General features: G+C 68.1%; 1 protein-coding gene across 4 annotated transcripts in view; it reads right to left on the minus strand.

Annotated features, from left to right (window-relative positions):
• Positions 1-1,690: 1,690 nt before the first annotated feature.
• Positions 1,691-24,230, minus strand: part of RALGDS (ral guanine nucleotide dissociation stimulator) — a 38,909-nt gene continuing 16,369 nt past the window's right edge. Inside the window, exons 1-19 of one of the 4 annotated variants that reach the window (XM_036022414.1) lie at positions 21,229-21,488; positions 13,417-13,527; positions 12,304-12,497; positions 11,675-11,773; positions 10,998-11,176; positions 10,749-10,786; positions 10,410-10,706; positions 9,503-9,718; positions 9,132-9,235; positions 8,693-8,777; positions 8,196-8,264; positions 7,740-7,826; positions 7,212-7,244; positions 6,767-6,888; positions 6,462-6,557; positions 5,943-6,144; positions 5,585-5,827; positions 4,365-4,479; positions 1,693-2,695 (exon numbers count right to left, since the gene is read on the minus strand). In XM_036022414.1, coding sequence (XP_035878307.1) covers positions 2,520-2,695; positions 4,365-4,479; positions 5,585-5,827; positions 5,943-6,144; positions 6,462-6,557; positions 6,767-6,888; positions 7,212-7,244; positions 7,740-7,826; positions 8,196-8,264; positions 8,693-8,777; positions 9,132-9,235; positions 9,503-9,718; positions 10,410-10,706; positions 10,749-10,786; positions 10,998-11,176; positions 11,675-11,773; positions 12,304-12,497; positions 13,417-13,527; positions 21,229-21,411 — 2,649 coding nt within the window. In that variant the 5' untranslated portion in view covers positions 21,412-21,488 and the 3' untranslated portion in view covers positions 1,693-2,519. Of the gene's footprint in view, positions 2,696-4,364; positions 4,480-5,584; positions 5,828-5,942; positions 6,145-6,461; positions 6,558-6,766; positions 6,889-7,211; positions 7,245-7,739; positions 7,827-8,195; positions 8,265-8,692; positions 8,778-9,131; positions 9,236-9,502; positions 9,719-10,409; positions 10,787-10,997; positions 11,177-11,674; positions 11,774-12,303; positions 12,498-13,416; positions 13,528-21,228; positions 21,489-24,230 lie in introns of those variants that run through there. The other 3 variants (XM_028522554.2, XM_028522545.2, XM_036022415.1) reach the window with 3 other exon arrangements.

Below are 24,230 nucleotides of genomic sequence, written 5' to 3' on the forward strand. Positions count from 1 at the left end.
GGGGCCGGAGCTGAGACACTCACCAGGACGCAGGCCGGAGGCTGTCCGGGGTCTTGGAGGTGCCCGCAGGCCCAGGTGCTGCTCCTTAGCCCTGATCTCGGCGGAAGACCCGCGGGGGGACTGGGATGATTCAGGGTTTCGTTGGTGAGGCTGCGCCTGTGGGCCGGCTGCCTGGGTGGTCCTCCTCCCCTGCCCTCCCACGCCCCACCTTTCGCCCCTCCCCACGACAATGGGTCGAACCACCCACCTCCCCATGCCCAACCGAAGCCCAGACTTGGGCCGAGGACTCCACCGTCCCAGGGTGCTGCGGGCCCCGAGGGCTCAGCCCATCTGCCCTTTCAGACCGGATGGTGGGGGGCGGGAACCCACGGGACTGAAATCTACTTTCCCCATTGGTGGTCCAGAGAGACCCGGGACGAGCCGGCACCCTCGCCTCTGCCTCCCCTGAAAGGCAGCCGCGTCCTGGCTCAGGAGTGGGTCCTCGCAACTGTTGTTGTTTAAAAATCAGGGGAAAAGATACACACACACGAGACACTGACTTTACTGTTTTTAAGGGCGCCCTGTAGGGGCGTTAGCGACACCCACAGTATTGTGCCACCGCCACCGTCATCTGGTTCCGGAACTCGCATGGCCCCCACCAGAAACTCCGTGCCCATTGGGCAGTACCGCCCCCCTAGCCCTGCCCCCGAGTTAATCTAGTCAGCTTCCTGCCTCAGTCCGTTTGCCTGCTCTAGATGTTTCTTCTAAGGGAATCCCGGGTTCGGGGCCCATCGTGGCGGCGGTGGGGGTCGGAACCCCACTTCTCCCGGCGGCTGGACGGCACACTCCCACGTGCCATTGACACCGGTGCCCGGCACCCTCGGCGTCCCTTTTATTTCTCTGAAGTCGATCCTAGTGCCTCGCCAGTGGCCCTGGGGGCTGGACCACCGTGCGGCATCTCAGTGTCTGGGGTCGTGTGTCCCGGGCCTGCGTTTCCCATGCCGTGGGACTGGCTGAGAAGCGGGTCTCAGGTGTTACAATGTGGAATCCGGACAGCCGGTTCTCCCCATCCTCGCGTGTCTTCCTGTGGCTGGTCAAGGGAGGCGGCCCTCTGTTTCTATGGAAACATCTCCCAGTGATCTTTGCAAAGCCTGCCTCGCTTGTTGTGTGTGGCCCTGGTCTCCGTCGCCAGGTCCCTGTCGGCAGCGTGTGACCTGGCAGAGACTTCCTTGCCTGTTCAAGGTCAGCGGCACGGCCCCCCCATCATGCAGCCACCCCTGGCTGTTGCATCTGATGAGGTTTCAGGGCCCCACGTTGGATGATTCTGGTAGATCCCCCCATGCCTGCCCCCACCCAGCTTAGTGGTTGTTCCCATGGACACACTGACCCTTGGAGCCCCTCACTCCTTCAGCTCCTGCCTCCAGTGTTGTTTCTAAAGACGCCCGCCTTTCAGAGGTGGTCACTGTGCCCCCTGAAGGCACCTGGACCTCTGATCCCAGGGGTCTGGAGCGCCCTGTCTCAGCTCACGGCCCACATGAACAACACTGGAGTCCATGCACGCTCTGTGGACGTGGGGCTGGGCCTGCCCCCAGGAGCCAGAGCCAGGGGCGCTGCCCCACCCGCCTCTCTGGCGGAGAGCACGCCGGACCGCGAGCGTCCGCGCAGCCTGTCAATTGGCCCGGGCGGTGGAAGGACAGCGCCACCCCCGGGCTATAGTAGAAACGGGATTTTAATATAATATTCAAGTCTAGCATTTTCTATTTACAACAAATAAATATTGCCCCTCCCCAACCGGTAAACATGGTTTTTGCCTTTTATACAAATATTCAATGCCCTCCCCTCCCCCCAGGTCTCCTTTCCCACGGACCCCGCCCCCTGCGGTCTCCGTCTCGTGAAGCCCAGGGCGCAGTGGTCCGTGGCGCTCGCAGTGTCCGGGCGGAGAGGGGTCTGGGAGGAGGGCCCCTCCTCTCCTCTCCTCTCCTCTCCTCCCCTCCCCTCGGGTGGGGGTGGGCCAGGGGCCCCCTCTCTCAGCTGGCCCCGACGATGGGATCTTTGGTGCGGCCTGCGGAAGGCTGGAGTGGTGGCGGGGGGCCGGGCCCCCGGCAGTGGCACGGCCGGTGCCCGTGGCTGTGAGGAGAGAACTGCAGTGGTCGGACCCGGCGGGAGAGCGGGTGCCCCGGGGCGCCCGTGGGCACGAGTGGCAGTGACCCACACCTGGGCAGGTGTGGGGGAGGTGTGGTGAGGGCGTGCCCGGGGGCGGGCGGGCTCCGTGCCCCTTGGCAGCGTCGGCGAGCGGAAGGCACCTAAGGCGGCGAGTGGTCCACGGGAGGCCAGGTCGGCCTGCCGGCGGGCAGGCGTCAATCCCGGCGGCGAGAGAGGTCCAGGGTGAGACCGGAGGCGGGGGTGGCCTGGGCTGGCAGGCGGGGCTCCGGAAGGCGCCCGCCTGGGCCGGGGCCACTGCCGTCTGTGAGTGGCTCACTGCTCGGCCAGCCCGATCCTGGACAGGGCGGGCCTGGGGCCGGGCCGGCGCAAGGGACCCGCTAGAAGATGCCCTTGGCGATCTTGAGTCCCTTCTGCTTCATGCGGGGGAGGGTAGAGCTGGCCCCGTGCCTGACCTTCGCCCCCTTGGTGAAGGTCCGTTTCCTTAAGACGAAGTCGTAGTTGGCAGCGGAGTTCATGGCGTAGAACACGTTGGCGTTGTCGGGGATCTTCAGCTCTGGGCGGGGCGGGGTGGGGGAACGGTCAGCGTGAGACCCCGGCGGACGCTGCCCCACCACGGGAGGGCCCCTGACCACCACCTCCCCCGAGTCCTGCCCCTCTCAGGACAAGGGCTCCGGGCCCGGGGACAGGCAGCCCTCCACGTCACCTGGGCGCCGGGCCCTGCAGGGCCTCACACTCTGCTCCCGAGCCCCTCCTGTCCCCCCATCCCGCAGCCTGCCGTGCCCCCCCGCCGGGCTGGAACCTGTGCCCCTTCCGCCGCGTGGCTCTTGCTGGAAGCCACGGGGGGCAAACACAAGGCCGGAGGCCCGAGTCCGCCCCGGCTCCTTGTTTCCCCCGGGGGGCAGAGCCGAGCTCTCGCTCGCCTGTTAGGGAGCAGCCACATCCACACGGTCCTGAAGTGACCTTCGGACCTTCGAAGGTCGCCTGAGGCTGACGTGGCCCCCGGTGACAACGAACGAGTCTGACACCCCTGCTCTGGGCCCCGAACCTGCACGGGGGCCCCCCCGTGTCCCTTCTCCATCACGGGGGCCGCACCTGCCCCGCCCCCTCACCAAGGTGGTGCAAGGAGGGGAGGATTTAGGCGCCGACCTCGAGGGACGGCGGGGGCATTGCCCACTGTCTGGGGCCACGGCGGGAGTGGGCGACAAGCTGGGGCAAAGGGGCGGGCAGGGGAGGGGCTCAAGGCTGACCTCTCTGGGGCGCACGTACGACCCCGAGTAGACGCAGGGCGGGCAGGTGGGCGCACAGCTGTCTAATGACCATCATTAATGAGCAGCGCAGGAGCACGCTCTGTGTTTCGCGTGCTCGCGCCCAGCCTGCTTCCACAGACCCACCCGCCCCTTCCTTTCCGGCGAGGGAGTGGGGCACGGGCGGCCGGCCGCCCAGCTCCGAGTCTGTGCTCACAACGCCCCCCCCCTTCCCCAGGGCTCAGAACACTGCGCTGCCCCCTCCCCCCAAGTCCTCCGTCCACAGGCGGAATGCCTGTGTCCCCCCAGGATTCCCGCTGACACCCCCACTTCCAGGGATCAGGAGCTAGGGCTTTGGGGGACAGTGAGTCCGTGAGGGTGGGGCCCCTGTGAATGGGATTAGGGGTCCTATAAGAGACCCCAGGGAGCCACCGCTCCCCAGGTGAGGACACCCCAGAAGCCAGCAGGCTGCAGCCCCGAAGACGGCCCTCGCCCGACCTCACCCGGCTGTGCTGGGCCCTGAGCCCGGCCCCCGGCCCCTGGGGGACCCCAGCCCCCCAGCAGGATGGTCTCAGCCCGTCCCCGGCCCCCCGGGACCGTGAGGGACACGTTTCTGTTGCTCACAAGCCCCGGGTCTGGTGTCTGTCACAGCAGCCAGGACGGGCTGAGACGGTGGCCTGTGCACCTGGGCTTTAACCCACTGGGTATTCAATCCCTGCAGTCACACGTCTATGGAGGGACACGTTTCCTGGCCTAGCCAGAAAGCGCCCCCACGATGGCCCATGGGCTTGGCTGCCAGGCTGCTCTGCCCCAGGAGAAAGGCTCTTTCTCTTCCCTGCAGCTCTGACCCGGGGTCACCACCTGGGCGGGGGGCTGCCCTGGAGGGGCCATGTGAGCAGAGCCTGCGCCTCCCCTCTCGGCCTGTGATCCGGGGCTGCGGCCCCCCCGCCTCCCAGCCCACCCCCGGCCCCGGCTTACTCCGCTCGTCCGAGATGACCTGCACCAGCTCATAGTGCTCTGGCTCGCCCTCATCCAGGTGGTGCTTGTCCATGGCCTTGCGGATGACGGCCGGGGCCTTGTCTTGGCTGGTCACCTGGGTCCGGGTGGGGACAGGCCGTCAGGGCAAGGACCCCAGCGGGGCTCCCCGGAAGTGTGACGGCCAGGGACCCGGGGAGCTGCCTCCACACTGTGCTCAGGGTTACGGCCTCTGGCCACCCTCTTCTGTCCCTCGAGGGGGCCTCCTTGCAACGATGAGGGGTCTTTCCCAATTGTTCCTACTGTCCCTTCCCCCACAAGCCTGCCACCTCCTCCCGTGCCACATGGGGAGACGACCTGTCCCTGCAGCATCAGTACCAGGGAGTCTGGGGAACAGACAGCCCGGAGGTGACGGCCACAGGGTGCCCGGGGGTCCCCTAAGTGCCAGGCCCACCCCAGGTCGGAGGCTGCCAGCATGGGGGCGCAGGCCAACCCCTGCGGCTGCCTCCACCTCAAGGGCCGGAGCGCAGGCGGGCCTCAGACACAGGGTCACACAGGTGACTGTGTCGTTGGGTACCTGGCCCAGCTGTGGGGTGTGGCGGGGATGGCGGCAGCCAGCGGCTGCCCTGAAGCCCGCTTCTAGAGGATGGGGAGAGTCCCTCCCACCCCCACAGCTCAGTCCCGCTGGCTCAGCCTTGACCTTCAGTGACACGCAGGATCTGACACCGCTGGCCGCCCCCACGGCCACCGGCCCAGATGGCCTCCTGCTGCCCCACCTGCCCGCCTCTCCCAGCACCACCAGCCCATCCCCTCAGGAGACTCAAGTCACAGGTCACCACTGTCCTCCTCTGGCCCAACCTGCCATGGCGCCTGTCTCCTTCTGACGCTTCTGTGACCCTGACTCTTACCCCTGACCCCTGCTCCTTCACCCCGGGCCTGCCTGCTGCCCCTCCGACCCCCAGCGCACCCCCATCTTCGGACACTGCCTGGTGCCCCCTCCAGGGATGTCACCAGCGAGGCCCCTCCCGGCTGTGAGGGGACCTACACCCACTGCCCTCATCTGATCGCCATTGTGCCCTGGCATCTCCCCCCCTCCCCCGCCCCTCGTGACGGGACCCATGGGCAGGCCGCCCCGGGAAGGCAGGACGGCACAGGGGGTCCGACCCCAGCTTGCTGCCCGGTGGCGGGGACCCCGAGGGGATGCTGCCCGCCCGCCCGCTCACCAGGATGCTCTTGTACATGTTGCCGTTGTCCACGTCCAGGCTCACTCGGATGATGCAACAGTCTCCCACCTGCTGGTTGTAGAGCGGCAGCGAGGCGCTGTGGCTGCTCACCCCCGAGACGGAGCGCTTGTGCGTGCGGGTGCCGGCCACGGGCGTGGTGGAGGCCGAGGAGGAGGAGGCGCTGCTGGAGGCCGAGCTGATGCCGGAGGTCTCCGGCGACGACTGGGAGGCCGACTCCCAGAACTGTGGGGAGGGTGTCATTGTCAGCAAGGGCCTGGGGCCGGGGGTCCTGTCTGTGGGTGTGATGGGGAGGCCGGGAGGGAGGGACTGGGAAGGGCTGCGAGGGAGGGGCGGTCACCTTCTTCTCCTGGCCGTCGGGGGACTCCGGGACGAAGCTCACGTTGGCCTCCTCCACGTCGGAGCTGGAGGAGCCCGCCGAGTGGACGCTGAGCGCATCGGCGATGTCGCCGCTGCTGAGGTAGGGGCCGCACCTGAGTTGGTCGCAGGACTTGGAATGCGAGCTGCCGCTGGTGTTCAGCTCCGTGCTGGGGGCCTGGCGGCTGCAGGAAGGGCTGGGTTACTTGGGGGAGGCCTCCCCTGGGGTGCCTCCTCCCTGCACCCTGCCCCCACACTCTGCTCTGGGCACCAGGGGCCGAGTGCTCAGCCAGTGCCCCCCCCCACACCCCCTTTGCTCCAGCCAGCGAACATCACTCGGCGTCACCCCGTTTCAGAGGAGGACACTGAGGCCCAGGCAGGTGAGGTGATTCCCCTGGTCACCGGGCTGGTCAGCGAAGGAGCTGAGACCTTGGTGCCAGCTGTTGGCCCCCCAAGCCCCGAGGGACCACCCCCCCCCCCCCCGCCACCCACGAGCACCTACTCGCTCCAGCGCTTCACGATGGCAGTGTTCTTCTTGGCCTTCAGGGTGTTGCTGGCTGACTCGGAGGGGGGCTCCAGCTCACACGACAGGTTGTAGCTGCGGGACAGAGTGGCGGCTGTGAGCCACCAGGAGCCACACGGGGCCTCTCTCCTGGTGGCTGCCAGCGGCTGGAGTCTGGGCACCCGGCCATCTTGCCAGCCAGCAGGGTCTGGTGCTGACTGTGTGCCCACGGCATGGCCCCCGGAGCCGGCTCCCGGGACAGCCCAGCCCCCCTGAGAGGGGCCCGACTCCCGCCCCGGCCTCACCTGTCGGCCTCGCTGAGCCGCTGCGTGGCGCGGAACCAGGCCCCGAACTGCTCTTCGGGCTCGATGCTGTAGTTGTTGCAAGCCGACTGCAGCAGCTTGATCTGGGCGATGACTTCAAACTCCTAGGGCCGGGAGGAAGGAAGGGGGGGATGGTGACGGCCTGTGTGGGGCAGCAGCTCAGCCAGGGCCCAGGCTCCGGGGCCCCTCCCCTTCTCTGCCCCCACCCAGGCCTGGCCCGACTCTCAGAGCTGGGTTCACACGGTCCCTCCCCAGAGAACCGACCTCGGTCCTCACGCCCACCCACACCCTGCCCTGGGAGAGGCTCCCCCTATTCTGTGCCCGACTCTGCCCCCCGACAGATCAGGAACGGGGCCAGGGCCAAGAATGCTCTACCCAGGGGGCTCCTCTGATCTCCACCCCCACCGTGAGGGCTGCGGCCGCTCACCTTCCTCCTCTTCTCGAAGTTGATCAGCCTCCCCTGCAAGGCAGAGAGCCAGCGCCCGTCAGAAAGTGTCCCCTGGCCTGTGAGGACCCGGCACCCCCTCCAGGCTGCACTACCACCAGCACACACCAGGGGGCAGGCCAAGCCCACGAGCTTGGACTGTGGGTGGGTGCTGGGGGGACCTTTTTGCTCAGCCCTCGGAGAGGAAGGATGGGGAGACGGAGGCCTTGGGGCAAGAAGGCCCTGCTCGGCCACCAGACACTGGACCCTGGAGGGTCCGGCTCCTTGCCCACGGGCACCACCCCAGGGAGGGGCTCTATCCAAACTCTCCTGCAGCTCTGAGCCCACCCGCCAGATGGCGAGCTGGTCACCCACAGGTAAGATGGGCAGGTGCCCAGGGGCCCTCCTGAGACGAGGTGTGCCATGTGGGGGGCTCAGGGCTCGCTGAGGGGTGCACTCCTTCCAGGATTTGGGGTTCAGGGCCCTGGCCCGGCCCCCCTCCCAGCATCCCCCAGCCCCCAGCTCACTCACATACAGGTAGTCCTTCATCGCGGTGTCCAGCATCACCAGGTCCGTGAGGAACGTGCCCAGGTAGGGGATGGTGCCCTGGATGACACCCTGTGGTGTCGGGGTGGGAAGGGGTGAGTGGGGTCCATGGCCACTCCCCCAGTAACCCCCTCCCCCCCCGCCCTGGCAGGCCCCAGGCCTCCTGCCAGGAGCAGCCCGCGGGTCTCTGGGCACCAGCCTCCTCCCAGTGTCCCTGGGCCCCAAAGTCCCCCTGGTCACTTTCCAGGCCTGGTATGTGGTCAGTCCCCAAGATTATATGGTCTCTGGCTCTCCCGACCCCTAAGTCCCTGAGCCCACCCCTTCCAGGCCCTTGCCCTAGTGGCTCTAACTTGGGGGGACTAGGTCTCCCCCCGAGACACCCAGGGGTCAGGGCTCAGAGGAGGCCAGCCCCTGCCCCTCCCGGGCCTCGGGCACGCTCACCGTCTCCTTCGGCCGCTTCTGGGCCCTCTTGGGGTTCATCTCCAGGGTGGCGAACTTGGAGGTCCCCTCCTACCAGGGTAGAGGACGGGGACAGTGAGGACTTCTCCCGCCGCCCTTTGCCCCACGTGCACCCAGATCCATCTGGTCATTTGCACCCTCCCTGGACAGCAGCCCCTCTGGGACCTGGCTCCCGGGCCCGCCCTGCAGTGCCGTCCCCGGGCTGCTCTGGGGAGGGAGGGAGGGAGGGATGCCTCCCCCTGGCACCCTCCCCCACCAGCCCGGAGGACGCTGGGTGCCAGTGGGAGGGGACGGCACAGGAGCAGGAGACCCGACCCTGCCGGCTCGCCCGCCCCTTCTGGGACAGCCCGCATGCCCCTCCCGTTCCCGGGGCCGCCTGGCCACGGAGCAGACAGAGCCCCCGCTCCCCGAAGCCCAGATGAGACAGGCCCGCGAGCCCCCGAAGGAACTGCCGCTGAGGAGCCCGCCCCGCCCCTCACCTTGATGAGCAGCTCTCGGCTCAGGGAGTAGTTGTTCTCATCCGAGAAAATCTCCGACAGCTTCTGGAAGACCCGCAGGCTGTCCCTGGGGCGGGCGTGGTGGGGGCGAGCGTCAGTGCGGACCCACATCCCCATGGGCCCCAGAGACCCGAGCTGCCGGGGCAGGTGGTCCCACTGGGCCCGAGGGCTCCGTGGGCCTGGGGAGGCGTCCCTCGTGGTGGTCACCTGGGTCCCCTTGCCACTTCTACTGAGTGGCTCTGACATGGCCAGTTTTGACTTCATGCGGCTCAACTCAACACCTGACAGGTAGGGGAGCTGAGTCCTGCAGACACCCCACATCCCCATGGGCCCTGGCAGGTCGCCGGCCCCCGAGGGGACAGTGTCCCACCCTGTGGGGGACCCGGTGCACCTTGGAACTCCTACAGAGGGGCCCACCCACCTGGAGACCTCCTCCCACGTCTTCTTCAGCCGGTGGATGGAGTTGCTCTGCAGAGCGGAGAGAATGGCGTGGAGCGACGAGAAGTTCTTGCGCGCCCGGCACTCCTGGCGGGGGCAGGGGGGTGGGGTGGGGGAGGGGGCAGCCGTGAGGTGGGGGCCGGCGCTCCCACCCGCTCCAGTGCCAGCCCCTCAGCAGACCACACAGATGCCTGCAGAGCCCCCTGAGGGGACCTGGGCCCCACCCAGGGAGGAAGGGAGGAGGGAGTGAGCACCCAGGCGAGAGGTGGGGTACACATCAGGGTCACCGAGCCCCTGAAACAGAGGGGCCCAAGAGTGGGTGAGGGCGGCAACGGGGGGCCCCCTGAGGCGTACCCTGGCCACCTCGATCCAGTGCTCCACCACCCGGGCCCTGTCCCGGGCCGTGGCACTGCGGTCCCCGAGGCAGGTGGTGATGACGCAGTTGGCCACGCTGTTGAACTGGGTGACGGTGGCGCGGACGGTGGGAGCCAGGTGCTCCTTGCCCTTCTTGTCGCGCTGGGACCAGATGGAGCCCAGGCAGTGGTAGGGCACCACCTTCTTGAACAGCTCCTGGGGGGCAGGCGGGCGTCACCCACCGGCTCTGCCGTACCCCGGCTCAGCGCCCACAACCCCCCACCGTCCCGGGGGGCCACCGTCAGAGGGAGCTCTGGAAACTGAGGACGGGGGTCTCAGAAGGGTCTCGGCTCGGTCTCCGCCCCCTGCGGGTGCCCAGCACACGAGGGGCCGGGAGAGACGGCCGGCGGGAAAGAGGCCGGCGTGTTCACCAGCCCGTCCTCACTAACTCTGAGCACCAGGAAGTGGCCCCCACCTGCGCGGACCAGGGGGCACCCCGAGCCCCATCATGCCCATCCATGCTGTGTGTCTACAACTAGGGGCCTGGCTCTGGTGCCTGCCACATAGTCAGGTGCTCATCCGGTGCCCAGGAAGTGCCGGGGCTGGCGAGGCTTCCTGGGCAGATGGGGGTGACTGCCAGAGCCGGCTGCACCTCAGGGAGCCCCCCGCTGTCTATCTGTCCACCTCATCTGTGCAGAGGACGGGGCGGGGGTGGGGCCCCAGCTCCACAGTCCACGGGGACACCGAGGCCTCAGGGTTAGGAAGCTTGCCCAGGTCCTGTGGTCCGTAATGCCAGGGCTGGGATTTGGGCCAGGACATCGGCTCCGGACCAAGAACGGCGGGGCTGGGCAGCGATGCCAGGGGAAGGCGTGCCCTCCCCGCCCACCCGCTGGGCAGCACCGCTCACCGCGTCCATCAGGGTAAACTGCTCTGCCACCAGGTCCGGCGGGAACGCCAGGAGGTGAGGCTTCCCCTCGCTCAGCCCATTCTCCGCGGCCACCGGCGAGGGCCAGGAAGGCTCTGGCGCTGGAGTCGGCCCCAGCTCTAGAGTTCGTGACAGAGCCGCCTCCAGCTCTGGAGTGGGCGTCGGGGCCAGTGCCGGCGCCGGCTCTCGCTCTGGGGCCGGCTCGAGAGCTGGCTCAAGCTCCGGAGCCAAGACTAGCTCTCGCCCCAAGACCAGCGCTGGACTGGGCGCTGGAGCTGGTGCCGGACTGGATGTTGCGGCCGGCGCTGGAGCGGGGTCCAGCTCTGGCGCTGGCTCCGGAGCTGGAGTTGGCGATAGAGCTGCAAGAGGAGAAAAGCTCAGCAACACCCCTGCTTCTCCAAGACAAAAGTCACACCGCTGCCTTCTAGAGAAGCCTCAGCCCAGCACCCGCGGGCCACCCAGTGAGGGTCTGAGGCCGGTCTTTGCTCCTGGCCCGTGCGAGCCCCTGGAGGCCCCCTGTGTGCCCGGCACCGGCCCTTCCCCAGGCGCCCACCGCCCCCTGCTCCTCACCCTCCAGCTCTGCCTGCTCCAGCTGAGCCAGGAGAAGGTGTGCACGGCGCTCCAGGTCGGAGCCAGGCATGTTGAGCTGCACGTAAGCCGCCAGCTGCCTGAGGCAGGGGAAGTCGGGGGGCTGGCAGAAGTCCTCTGAGTACTGGTCCAGCCAGGTGCCCAGGATGGAGGAGATGGCACTGGGGGGGAATGGGCGGGGGGCGGCAGCAGAGTCAGGGGCCTGGCCTCTCCCTCCACGTGGCCCTCCCTGGGCCATGCCTGTCCCTGCCCACCCAGAGGCCAGTACCCCCTGCCCTGGGCCGTCCAGGCAAGGCGCAGGCCTGGTCAGCAGGCAGGAGCCGGTCGTCTCTGGGGGAAGGAGCCCTCCATCCACAGTGTGGCCCTCTCCTGCCCCGGGAAAGCCTGACACCCTCCAATCTGTCTCCGGCCCCTCCCCCTGGAATGTCCTGTTCACAGCACACAGTAGGTGCTGCAGGAGGGTGGGAGGGAGGAGGGGCAGGCACTGTGTCCCGCTCAGCCTTCCGGGCCCTCGTCTTCCCTCCAACACTATTCTGGGGAACCGGGGCGGGAGTCACAAGCTGTGTGGGGTCACAGTCCCCCCGCACCCCCCAGCCTCGGCCCCCAAACGCCCCCCGCGGGGACAGGAGGCCCTCCCGCCAGACCCGAGGGCCACTCACTTTCTCAGCTGGTCCTGGGGCCCGCCGTCCTCGTGGGAGTAGGGGAGGATGCACCCGTATCTAGAGGAGGCCGTGAGGGCGTCACATCTACCGTACCTGCTGCGACGTCTGGTGTTACTGGCGGACCCCCTCCCCCGCCGCCCCCCAGTGGGTCGGAGGCCCCGGAGGGCAGGGACGCTCGTCTGCTTTCCGCACGGAATTTCGTCACGCGCCCAGAAAAGTGCCTGCCCACGGAGGGCTCCACATACGTGTGTGGGAGGGATGAACCCCAAGCGGCACCGCACAGACATCTGAGTGGGTTTGGGGCCCCCCAGGCAGCCCCTGCCCTGGCCCCTCATGATGGAGGAGACCCCCCAGAGAGGACCCGGGCCCTCCACTCAGACAGGAAGACCGCTGCACCCACAGGCACAGGGCGGCGAGGCTGGACACGGAACTGCTTGGGTGGGGAAGTCGGACGTAAGGACTGGCACAGCCCGGTCAGCCCCCTCTGCCCGCCACCCTGACCACCCGGGGGTTGGGGGGGGGGGGGTCCGTCCTCTCAGCATGCAGTTTCCACCTGAGCCAGCGGAGGCTCAGAGAGGTGGAGCGATAATCCCGAGATGCACAGCAGCAGTGGGCGGGGCGCTCACCTTTTGAAGAGCAGGTCCAGGACCTGCTGCGTGGTGGTGAAGGCGCGGTAGGTGCACAGGAAGATGGTGACGTAGGAGAGGTCGCTGCCCTCGAAGGCCGGCACCAGGTGCTCCACCAGCTTCTCCAGCGTGCCCGCCTTCACCGTGCGCACCTTGCAGGTCTCGTACAGGTTCAGGGCCGACTCATTTTCACACTGGGGTGGGACGAAGGAGGGACGTGTGGTCAGCAGCGGCAGGGACCACCAAAGGCTCGGGGCCAGTGGGCGGGGGGCGGCTGGAGCTCAGACGAACTCCCAAGTGCTCAGTGACTTCTGGCAAGAGGGGGGACAGGCGTGTCCCCAGCACGCACATGTAAAAAAGTAGAATTTGAGGTGGGGGGTGACGAAAAATATGAACTCCAGCTGAGGACGGCAGCACCTGCCCGGGTTCGAGTGTGAGTTCCCCGGGCGCCCAGGCAGAGTGGCCCCGGGCAAGGGCGGGGGCGAGAAAACAGCTCCTCGGGGGTGGCAGGGGCGGCTCCCGAGGACACAGGGACCTTCAGGGCGGCTCTGTGGAGATGCCACAGAGGGAAAGCAAGGCGCAGGGCCCCGGGGGGCGGAGCCGCCACGGTCCCTGGCTCCCTTCTGGGCTGCTGGCCTCAGCTCTGACCCGGAGGGGCCACGGGGCCGCGCTCCGTGAGAGCGAGTTACGGGAAGTGTGTGCGGTAACCTGAGCCCCCGCCCTTTCTGGGGAGAGAGCAGCCCTGCCTGCCAAGCACCGTGGTGCTGGGGCTCCGAGGAGGGGAAGGCTTGGGCTGACGACAGCCCCGGGGCACGGCGGGAGGGCGGGGGGGGGCGGGCGTCAAACAAGAAAAACTGGGGCCCAATGCAGAAAGACCCCCAGACCGACATGAACTCAGAACAGTGCAGAAGTGCCTTTTCTGATGTTCACCCCCCGGGACAGTGACTGCATTCGGCCAAGCCCAGGGCTGGACAGTGGGGGACCGGGGGGGCAAGCCCAGATTCCTCCGGGAGCAGGACTGTGGGACCCAGGGGCAGGAAAGCCAGTGGGAGCAAGCTCAGGGCTGCTGGCACCCCCGCCCCCCGCCTCCACCTGCCCCAGCCCCGCACTCACCCCGAGCCAGCGCTGGCCCTTGGAGGCGCCGTGGTGCACCTGCACCTTGCGCAGCGAGATGGAGTAGACGACCCCGTTGACCAGCTCCTCGCCGATCTCCTGCGTGGAGCTCTGTGAACACAGCGGCGGTGCCAGGCGGGCAGGTCAGGGCCCCGCCGGGCGGTGCCCCAGGGACGCCCGCGCCGCCTCTGACCCCCCAGGCGCAATCCCGACCCCCGTCCGGAAGGAGACCAGGCACCAGCCGGCAGACCGGGGGCACAGCAGGGCAGGGGGCGCTGCTGCCCGGGGCCCTCCCCTCCTACCCGGCAGGCCGGGCGCAAGCCGGGTGTGGACACGGCCAGGCCGCCAGGCTCCCAACCAACGCCCCGACAGCCCGCTCCTGCCCAGGGTGCCCCCAACCCAAGTACAGTCACTTGGTCATTCTACGGGTGAGGAACCACCCACAGTCACGTGACTCGGCAGGGCCATGGCAGGCCTGGGACCCCCCATCCCTCCAACCGCAACCTGGGATGTGGCGCCCCACCTCCATCCCTCCTCTGCCCAGCCTGCCTGTCCGCCCCCCCCCCCCCCTTGCAGGGGTGGCGGCCCTTCTGGCCCAGCCCAGGAGTCCGCGTCACGGCTCCGGGGCAGGTGTGGGGATTCTCCGGGCCACATCCGAGGCCACTTCCTTCCCCTTCTGCTCATTCACAGCCGCGTGCCCTCTTGGGCAAGAGCGGAGTTCCCTGCCTGCGGTCACGTGCGTGGGGGCAGCGGGAGAGAGGGGACAGTGTGGACGTGCGGGCTGGGGGCTGGGGCTCCATCGCACCCCAAGGCCACGGAACTTCGGCTGGGCCGGGAACACTGGACCCCAAGCAGAGAGGAAAGGCCCTGGTTTTAGGAGGCAGCAGCCCCATCCTGCTGGGCAGCCTGGCCTGGGGGCTGTCATCCAGGCTCCCACAAGGCCACTTGGTGGTCACTGCCGAGCTGGGCTTCTCAGCCCTGTCCCAGCTGGCCCTGTCCAGGGAAGGGGGGCCCGCAGCAGCGGGGGTGGGGAGGGCCTGGGAGTAAAGGCGCCAACCTCTGAGAGCTCAGGGAGGGTCTGGGAGCCCGCAGCTGGGACCACGCACAGGTCACTGCCCCAGCGGGGTGGGCGTGGGGTTCAGAGGGCCCCCTGCCCCACCCCCCGTGAGACGCGTCGACTCAGCCTGGGCCCTGCAGACAGCCCTGCCCTGAAGCCCCACCCTGGCCTTAGTGGGGGCCCTGGGCCAGAGCCAGGTGCAGCATCCTGGACTGTAACCCGAGCTGTCAGCACCCCTGGGTCAGTGACCGGAGGGCCTGGGCCTCCGTGCTCCTGCCCGCCGGGGGCTCGGGAGCTGTCCTCCGGAAGTCCACTTTCTCTGGCCCAAGGCTGCCCTCCCGCCCCGGGCAGCGTCACAGTGGGAAAGCCACGGGGGCCACACAGGGCCCCCCGACCCTGCACCGCCGCCACCTCCAGGGACAGCGCCGGTTGCTTCTTGGAAGTCAGCAGGGAACCCACTGCAGATCCACCCCCCACCCCTGACGGGAGCGGCCCCTCCCACACCCACGCACCCCACGGGGGGGGGGGGGGGGTCAGCCCTTCCCCCGAGGAGGGGAAATTCCTCCTCCTCCTGAAGCAGGAAAACAGAAACAGATGCACACTGTCCGTCCCCCCCCCCGCCCCCACCTCACACACCCCTCCCTGCTTAGAACAGCCCCTCGGAGGGGGTGGTGACGGACAAGGGGCTTCAGAGGCCTGCCAGCCCTGCCACCCCGACCCCTGCCAGGCCCTGGCCACACCCTCACCTCTCCTCCAAGGTCCCGAAGCCTGCCTCCCACAAAGCCAGCCCCCCCCCCCCCCCGGGGCATTTCAGTCACATCTGGCCCCGCTGGGAGCCAAACATGGCCCCGAGCGCCCAGGTTCTTGGCAGCCGAGTGGAGTCCAGTGCGGGACATGCCTGCCAGAGGGCAACTGGACTTGAACCCCTGGGGAGCCCACACGGCACCTGGCTCCCAGGGGCCTCCATCCAGGCCCGCTGGACAGAGTGCTTCCTGGCCAGGAGAAGAACCTCGGGTGGGGCCAGGGCCTCGGGTCCAACCGGGAGGCTCTGCCGTGAGGCACGGGCCCCGCTGGCTGCGTGCGAGCAGCTGGCCGGCCCTGCCTGGGTGTCATGTGATTCCCGAGCCCTTCCCCCACCCCGGAGGGGCCCCCTCTGCCAGCCGGTTGGGGGGCAGGGCGGGAGGCCGCGCCACGGGAGCCAGGCTGGGGGAGCCACTGCCCTGTCACACTGAGGGGGAGCTGCTCTAGCCGGAGCGGAGCCGAGCCTGTCCTGCCCGTCCCCCTCCCGCAGCGGCGGCAGCAGCAGCAGGACGAACCCGGACGCCAGAGCATTTCTGAGTGCAGGCGCCACGGAGCCATCTATCTACAGAGAGCACGGACAGAGGGGAGGGCTCTGCAGCACGTCCCAGGGGTCCGCTGAGGCAGAGGGTGGCGGGGCGGGGCATCTGCTCCCTGCTTCACCCCCTGGCCAGGGACAGGGACGATGGAAGGCAGCTGACGGCCCGGGCACTGGCCCCAGGACCCTCTGGGCAGGCAGCGCGGGGCGCCGGGGACCCACAGATGACCCTGGGCAGCCTCATCTGCAGAGTGGGCTGCCCGGGGGCGGGAGCAGCAGCCCTGGGGGGGGGGCCTGGGGGAGGGGGACTGGCCTCGCAAACAGATGTCCCGAGGGCGGCCCTGAGCTGTTGGGGGAAAAGACCGCCACAGGGGTGACCTGCCCTCAGGGGACAGCGCCTCCTGTCGCCAACACCCTCTGACGTCCCCGAGTCAGCAGTCCGCACCACTGTCCGCCACTCCTGCACCAGGGTCCAGTGGAGCGGGGGTGGTGGGGTGCCCCCAGGCCCTGGTGAGCAGAAGCCAGCAGAATGGGCCCCCAGGGTGTCCCGCACCCTCCTGTCCCTCCGCACACAGCTGGAGCCCCGGGGACAAGATGGAGAAGTGGCCTGGGTGGCATTTTAACCTGTCACCGGTCAGCCTTCTTTGGGTGGGGGGCCCCCCTGACTGCTGGCCACGCCCCAGTGCCCTCAGGGTACAATGAGGGGCTGGCCAGGGGGGCCGAGGAAGGTGCCGGGTCCTTCCTCAGGCCTGCCACGGTTGCCGGAGGGCAGCTCACAACTGCGCGTACAGGACAGCTGGATGGGCAGCCCTCTGAGCCCAAGCAGACACCTCTTTCCTGGGAGAGTGACCGGGGGGCCCCAGACGCCCCCGCTGCAGACCGGCTCCCCCTAAGGAGACCCGAAGAAGCTTTCCGGCTTTTTTTAGCCTTTTGCTAAAACTCGGGAGCTCAGGTGTGAGACGGATCGAGTTGGGCTGCTCGGCTCTCCCGCATCCCTGCTGCCCGGGGCCGGCTTGAACCCAAGGCCACGCGCCCATTCCACAGAGCGGCAGGCTGAGGCCCAGTGGGTGATCAGGCAGACCGTGTGCAGCCTGAGGGGAGAACCAGGACTTCTCAAGTTCAAGTCCTGGTTCGTCCCTAGACCACAAGCCCAGGGCAGGGCGAGTGAAAATGCCGAACGTGCGTCGCCCGTCACCCTGCTGGTGTGTGGCGGCTGGGTGTCCTGCACGGGCCCCAGGGCACAGACAGGGCCCCGGCGGGGGCTCGAGGCAGGCCCTGGGTGGGGGGGGGTCGTCACACTCCTGGTCCCCACAGAGGCAGCCCTGGCAGGGGGGCCACTCAGGACGTCTGGTTTTCGGGACAGCCAGGGCGCCCAGTGACCCCAGAAACTGGAGTCTGGAGACTGTGCGAGGCCCCCAAGAGGCTGACCCATCTCCCTCAGAACCTTCTCCCCGAAACCCGCGTACAGCTACTTAAATGTGCCTCGGGTGGGGAGGGGCGACCAGCCCCCAGGGGCAGGGCCTGCGAGGGGACGTGGCTGGCGGACAGCTGAGGAGGAGGCCGGCCTGGTCCCTAGGGGGCGTAGGGTGAGGCTGGCCGGAGGTCCGGTGCCAACAGCAATGCCACGGGCCAGCGTCCAGCACACGTGGGCACTTCCTGGGTGCCAGGCCCTCGGCACGCTCATCACGTCTGGTCCTCCCAACACCTCACCTGACGGACAGGGAGGGAGCCAGGCGGGGACACGGCCCCGGTCGGGCGCCAGGAAGTAGCCCTCAGGGCAGGGACTTGAACCCTGGCCTCTGACTCTCAGGTCCTCTGGAGCCACACCCGAGCCTCACTCCACAGGCAGCCACCATGGTCACAGCCTCAGAACAGAGTCCAGTGACGGGAATGGCTCCCTGGGGTCACACGGCTCATTGTGGGCGGCCTGGCCCCGCTCCCTCACACCCGCACCTCTCTGTGGAGAGCGGACACCCAGGCCCGCCACGGGCCCGGAGGTCAGCTGCAAGGACCAGACCCCGGGCTCTGATGCCGTGCCAGGCGCAATGGGGATGGTGTGTCAGGCCGCCGGTCTCGCGTGGCCCTCCCCAGGGCCCTAAGCAGACAGAGGAACTGGCCCATGGTCCACGTCACGGCCGAGGATGCGAGGCCGGCAGAGCCGCGCCACTCTCCCCGCCCCAGCGCCCTGGCTCCTGCCGGCACTCTCGCCCCTGCCCCGCGGTTCACAAGAGCAACATCAGGGCGTGACTGCAGAGCCGGCCCAGCAGGCAGCCCGCGCTTCCCTGGAGAGGAGCGGGGAGAACGCCAAAGCCACACCCGCACCCAGAGGCCCCAAACGCAGCCCGCCCGCACCGGGGCTGCCCCCACCCTGCTCGCCCGGCCCCTTCTGGCTCCGTCCGCTGCTCACTGCCCACATCCTCAGGATCGATGGGATCGGGGGAGTCGCTTCCCTGCAGCTGTGTGTCCGGGAACACGGCGTCTCCGGGCTTTCGAAGCTGGAGGCCCGAGCCCGGGACGGGGTGGCCACAGCACGGGGCCACGCCGTGGGAGCCATCCGGGCCAGCGGCCAGCAGCCCCTGGGAGCCAGGCCTCAACAGCCCGGTGCAGCCTCCCAAAACCGCCCCCGTCGGCTTGCTCAGAGGCCGCCGAGGGCCGGCGGGGAAGACAGGGCCTGGGTCCACCCAAGCCCCAGGTGGAGGACGGGACCCCAGCCCTGCCTATGAGTGACACGGTGTCTCCAGGGCTGACCTCCCCACCTCTGCCCCTGCCACCCGAGAGGGGCTGGGCAACCTAATGAGCCTCCAGCGCCTCAGTCGTTCCATCCGTTAAATGGGCGGTTGAGTCCTGAATGAACAAGGACAGGATGGTTACAGGTACCCAGCGCAGCGCCTCCCACCACGGTCTGGCCCGTGGGAGCCATTCTCCTACACCGTCCGGGTCCGGCTGTGGGCCTGCTCCTTCCCGCGAGCTCTGGCCCACGCACGGCACCTGGTCCTCCTCTGGCCTATGGGCGTCCCTACCCCTCACTGGACAAGGGGGCTTCTGGGCTGCCCGGATCTTGTTCCGTGGCCCCCACAGCTCCCGCTTAAAACTGCCTCCCGGCGAACCTAAAACCGCCCCGACGGCCATCCCTCTCTGGTCCCTCCGGCCCCTCACACGCCGCAGGTGCTCAGCAGGGAACCCGGCCGGGTTCCAGCCGCGGCCGTGTCCTCCTCGGCCGTGCGTGCGTTCAGAGCAGGGACTTCACTCCTCAGGGCCCCGGGCCCCCGTGTGCGGAGCGGGGCCGGCACCTGCTCTTGGATGGCGGTGCCCACCTGCACCCGCAGAGGAGGGCGCAAGGGCCGGGCGACCCCCAGGGGGCACAGAAGCACACACGGGCCGCGCCGGGTGCGCGGTGGCTTGGCGTAGAGTCAGGATGACGAGCGAGCGGACGCCCAGATGTGTGAGGACATCTGGCAGCCCCAAGAGGGCAGGACGGGGTGGAGGCTCGGTGGGGAAGCGGGGGATGGGGGAGGGAAGGCGGAAACCGCCTGGTGGTTTCCAGGGAGGACAGGGACCACGAGCAGGGCCCTGGCACACTCCAGCGGCCAGGAAACCAGCCCCAGGATAGGGGGTGGAGGGGGGAGCTGTTGGCAGGAGGGACAGGGACTTCCCCGCCCCCTCCACCGGCCTATGGTAAATGGTCATTGTGTTTGGTTTCCGGCAGTGGCCTCCTCTTCTGCCAGGACCCTGGTTTTCCTGCCCCAGCCAGAAGCTTCCCCTTTGATTCTAAACAGTGACCATGGCCTGGATCGAGTGCTGAGCTGCCCCCACCCCCCACCAGAGCAGCAGTGGGAGGGAGAGACACGGAGGGATCAGGGAGGGGGAGGGGAGGCGGAGAGAAGGCCCACCCTGGGCGAGGGTAGGGCCCAGCTCTGTCTCTCCCCTGGGTCCTCAGGGATGCGCAGGGACAGGGAGGGAGGGAGCCGAGCCGCTGAGCCCCACCCTGGCCAGGAACCTGCCTGTCCCCGGGTCCCCTGCGCGCGCGAGGGCGGACCCTCCCGGCACACAAAGCCGGCCTGGCTGCCAGGCCTAATGAAAGTCGGATGAGCAGCGCTGAGCCTGTGTCAGGCCTCCCGGGGCCCTGCTCCAGTGGCCGATGAAAGCCAGGGCTTGGGGTGGCTGAGGGTCCCAGAACAACAGCGAGCTCGGGAGGGAAAGGCCGCCCAGGCCTGGGGTGCCCCCACCCGGGGCTCCCCACTCCACGGCCCGGGCATGGAGACACACTCTATCCTCGCGCAAACATGAGTGCAGCCAGGCCGTCTTGGTCCTGGAGACTCGCCGGGGCTCAAGGCCCAGGCCGAGAATGGCCCGACCTCGCAGCTCACCGGGGCCTGGAGTGAGCAGGGGTGCCGGACCCCAAGGGGGCCCTGGGGCCCAGCACAGGGGCCCAGGAACTTCTCCGGTAAGGCTCTGGCTCAGCCGTGATGTGTGGAGCCCCTCGGCCCAGCGCTGGCCTCGGTCCAGGCCCCACGCCCAGGAGGAGCAGGGCGAGGGGCTCGCCCCCGGACCCGCTCTCCCCGCTCCAGCGGTCAGGTGCACCGTCCGGCAGGTGGAGGAAGGTGCCGGCCCGCCACCTGCGTGACCCCACAACCCGCTGACCCACGCCGCACTGAGCACACCAGAAACAAGAGTCTCGGCCCTCACCCTGATCCCCTGCCCCCCATCGGTGAAGGGCACATCTCTCCTTTTCCAAATCCCCCCCAACCCTCCCAGTTCATGGTGCCGGAGCGTCTCCTAACCAAGCAGAAAGGAGCCAGGCCCTGCTCCGCGCACGAGAGGGCCTTGTCCAGACCTCCCTGCCTGGACGCACAGCCTGGAAGGCCGGAGGCCCGCTTCCTCTCCACCTGACCCGCCCCCCCCTCGTCCCGTGAAAACAGCCCTGAACACCAGATGTACCTCTGACCCCGAGGGTGGAAGGTCTGGAAGGCCACGGTGGTCCCGGCCACCCCTGAGGGTGCCGGGAGTTTGCTCCCCTGCCCACCAGTTCACCACAGATTGCGAGGCCAGGTCTGTGCAAGCCGGGGCTGGCAGCACAGGCCCAGCGGGGCCCAGCCCTTGCTGTGGGGAAGACGTGAGCAGACAGTGACAGCCCGCGGAAACAGGTCTACCTGGACTGCAGGGGCACGCGGCCGGCGCACCTGGGCCCGGTGAGGGAAGGCACTGGGGCGGGGAGTGGGGCGGGACTGCCGGCTCTGGTTCCTAAACTGCCAGGCGGCTGCGCTGGTGGCCGCCCCCCCACCCCGTCCACCTTGCGGCCTGGGGGTTAGAGCGAGGAGGGAACCTCTGCAGAAGGACCCTCCTTCCGGGCCGATCAGGGCGCTGGGCCCCCACCCCCCTTCGCTGGGCCGCGCGGGGCGGGCCGCCCTGGCTCACCCACCTCCAGGCGCGGCAGGTCAGGGTCCAACTGCGTGAAGCTGTGCAGCACCACGGGGCAGCTGTCCGGGCCGCCCACCTCCAGGCGCACGGCGTCCCACACGCTGCGGCTCCGCCGGGAGCCCGGAAACAGCGTCTCGGCGCCGCCCGCAGGCCCGGCCGCCTCGGTCCACATGCGCTGCACCATGGGCGGCTCGCAGCGGCGCGGGCGGCCGGCCGAGCCGCGGGACCCGGGGCGGCGGAGGCCCGCGCGGCTCGGCGCTGCCTGCGCTCTGCGCCCGCCGCGCGGCCCCGCTGAGGTCAGCCCCGGGGGCCGGGCCTGCGGCGCGGAGGGGCGGGGCCCGGGAGGCCGAGGGCGCCGAGTGCGCGCGCGCGCAGGCGCCCCGCCAGTCGGCGGTTTGCGTCCTTCGGAGAAGGGGCGCCGTGCGCGGGGTGGGACCGTGGGCACCGCGGTTAGGCAGCTCGCGTGGGTGCGTGCGCTAGCGCCGCGTGTGTTGTGTCGGCGTGTGACTTGTGGACGTGCTGATGTGCGGTCGAGAGGCCCTGAAGTCAGAGCCACCTCCCACGCATTCCAGTTAAGCCCCGCCCTGGCTCTGTGGCCTCGGACAAGTTGCTTAACCTCTCTGAGCCTCAGTTTCTTCACCCGAGAGGATCCCACTGGGTGGCTGATGGACAGCGCTCAGCGGGTGCCTGAGTCTCACTGTGGGCTCCCGAATCCCACAGCCCTGGCCGTGTCTTTGGTGCACACGGGAGTGCATTCGAGAGGCCTGCGTGTCAGGGGCTGGGGTGGGGAGAGGGGCCTTTGCCAGCACTATCCCCTTTGCTCCCGCAGCCACACTGAGGGAGGGCTGCCAGGGGGAGGGGGAGGGGGAGAACCAGAGCAGGCCCCCGGGGGCTGAGGGATGGAGGCATTTGAGTGTGAGAGGCCAGGAAGGACAAACGCACAGGTGCGGGAGCACCTGCCACTGGCCCGAGCAGCTGGGGCCACTGGCGGCTTGCGTCCTCAAGGTCTCAGGTGCAGGTGAGGGTAGAAGTGAGGCTGCTGAGGGCTCGGGCGGAAGGAGGGCTAGGAAAGAGCCTTCTCGTCTTTCTAGAAACCACTGGGGCAGGAAGAAGGATCCTGGAAGGGAACCGCAGGGTCAAGGGAGTTTGTAGGTAGATGAGTGAACAAACAGACACCCCCTGCCCCCCAACACACCAAACCGAGTGCTGGGGCCTCAGGCCTCAACCCTGGCCAAGGCCCGTGACCACTACTGGCAGCCCCACCGGTGCCCAGACCGGTCCCACCTGTAACGTGAGAGGGCAGGACCACTCTGCACAGCCCTCGAGCAGGTGTTGCGCACCCTCCACACGCCCAGCCTCAGGCGTGCTCGGACAGTGGGGCCCCAGTGAGCTCCGGCCCATTTGTGTGCCCACCTGAGCAGCCTGAGCGCCTGGGGGCAGGCGGCAGTGGCGGAGGGTGTGTGTGTGTATGTTTGTGTGTGTGTGTGTGTTAGAAAACCATTCGGCAGTTTCTATGACAGACGTTAAAAAACGCTATGCCCCTTGACTCGGCAACCCCACCATTAGGCATTCACCCTCGGGTGGCGGTCCGAGGTGAGGACATGCATTTCTATAGGAGCCTGTTTACGGAGACCTTGGTTACAGTGCTGTCCTCGCTGGGGCTGCGATTCACAGGGTGCCTCCCCTTATACTCCCTACCCCCCAAACCTGGGGGGTAGACCCCTTACATCAAGGGCAGGGCCAGCCCAAAAGAGAGGGGACTCAGACCCCCTGTGCCTGCCGCCTGATGGAAGACGCAGGAAGTGTTCTTGCCCCAACCCGGTGCAGACCCAACCCGGCCTCTGCATGTAGCCCATTCGGGGGAATGACAAGGACCAGAGGGAGGCATTCGGCACCCCACGGGGGCGCGACCCAGGTCCCGTGGGGCTTCACGGGACGAACCAGCCAGTTTCTGCCACAGATCCTTTTCCGGGCAACAAGTAAAGCGGAAACTACAGATTGAAAGAAAGGTAAGAGGCAGCGACCAAACGCAATGCGTGCATTTTAACAAGGCGACTGTTAAAAAAACAAAACAAAAGAACCTCAGGGACAACTGGGGTTATGTGCACATTACTGGACAGGGGATGACATCTGACGTTATTGTTGGGCGTGACCACGGGACCAGCCTTGCGATTAGGGGAGCACGCCAGGTCCCCGTACACATGGTCTGCCGGGCGGGAGAGGGAGGACGCGGGCAGTCAGAGGGGACGGGACGCAGGGGGGCTCTCACTGCGATCATCGAGCTGGGGGGTCCTTAGGCCCTTTTCCCCACTTTTGTGTCTACTTCTATTTGCACAATAGAAGTTCACACACACACACACACACACACACAGTTGGAGACTTGCCCTTGGAGGCCATATAGGCTCCCAAAAGCCATTGAGGACAAGCAACGGTCTCTAGACCCCGGCAGTGGCAGTGACCTCGGGCCCCAGCAGCACCCTTACAACAGAAGGGGCTGGGAGCTGAGGCCGTGGGCACCTGGGAGACGGCGCCCACACAGCTCAGATGGTGCTGGAGGCACCCAGGGACCTGGGGAGAGCCTGAAGTTCAAGGCTATGATACCCGTGCCCTTGGAGGGTCTGCTGGGAGGAAGAGAGCACGGCGCACGGCAGGACGCGTGGGGTTATTGTACATCAGGGTCACTCCTTCCCCTGATCCTGCTCACAGTGCCCCTCCCCACCCCGAGGCCCCAGGTCCCCACCCTTTCCCTGTGGGAAGGGGTGCACCTGCCCTTCCTTGGGGGTCACAGCAGCCCGCCCCCCACCACACCGCCATGCTGTCCAGACTGGCCCGTGGGTGGGATGGTCCTCGCACGGGGCGCTAGAAGGGCAGGCAGCGCACCCGCAGCCAGGTCAGGGCCCACTTGCGTTTTGTTTGGCTTGCGAAGTGTTTTCCGACGTTTGAGCCAACAGCGGAAGGTCAGGTGGTTTCACAGAAAAACCCACATTTCTGGCTTCTCCCGTG

This window comes from Phyllostomus discolor, chromosome 3, assembly GCF_004126475.2.
Source record: "Phyllostomus discolor isolate MPI-MPIP mPhyDis1 chromosome 3, mPhyDis1.pri.v3, whole genome shotgun sequence".
Taxonomy (NCBI): Eukaryota; Metazoa; Chordata; class Mammalia; order Chiroptera; family Phyllostomidae; genus Phyllostomus; species Phyllostomus discolor.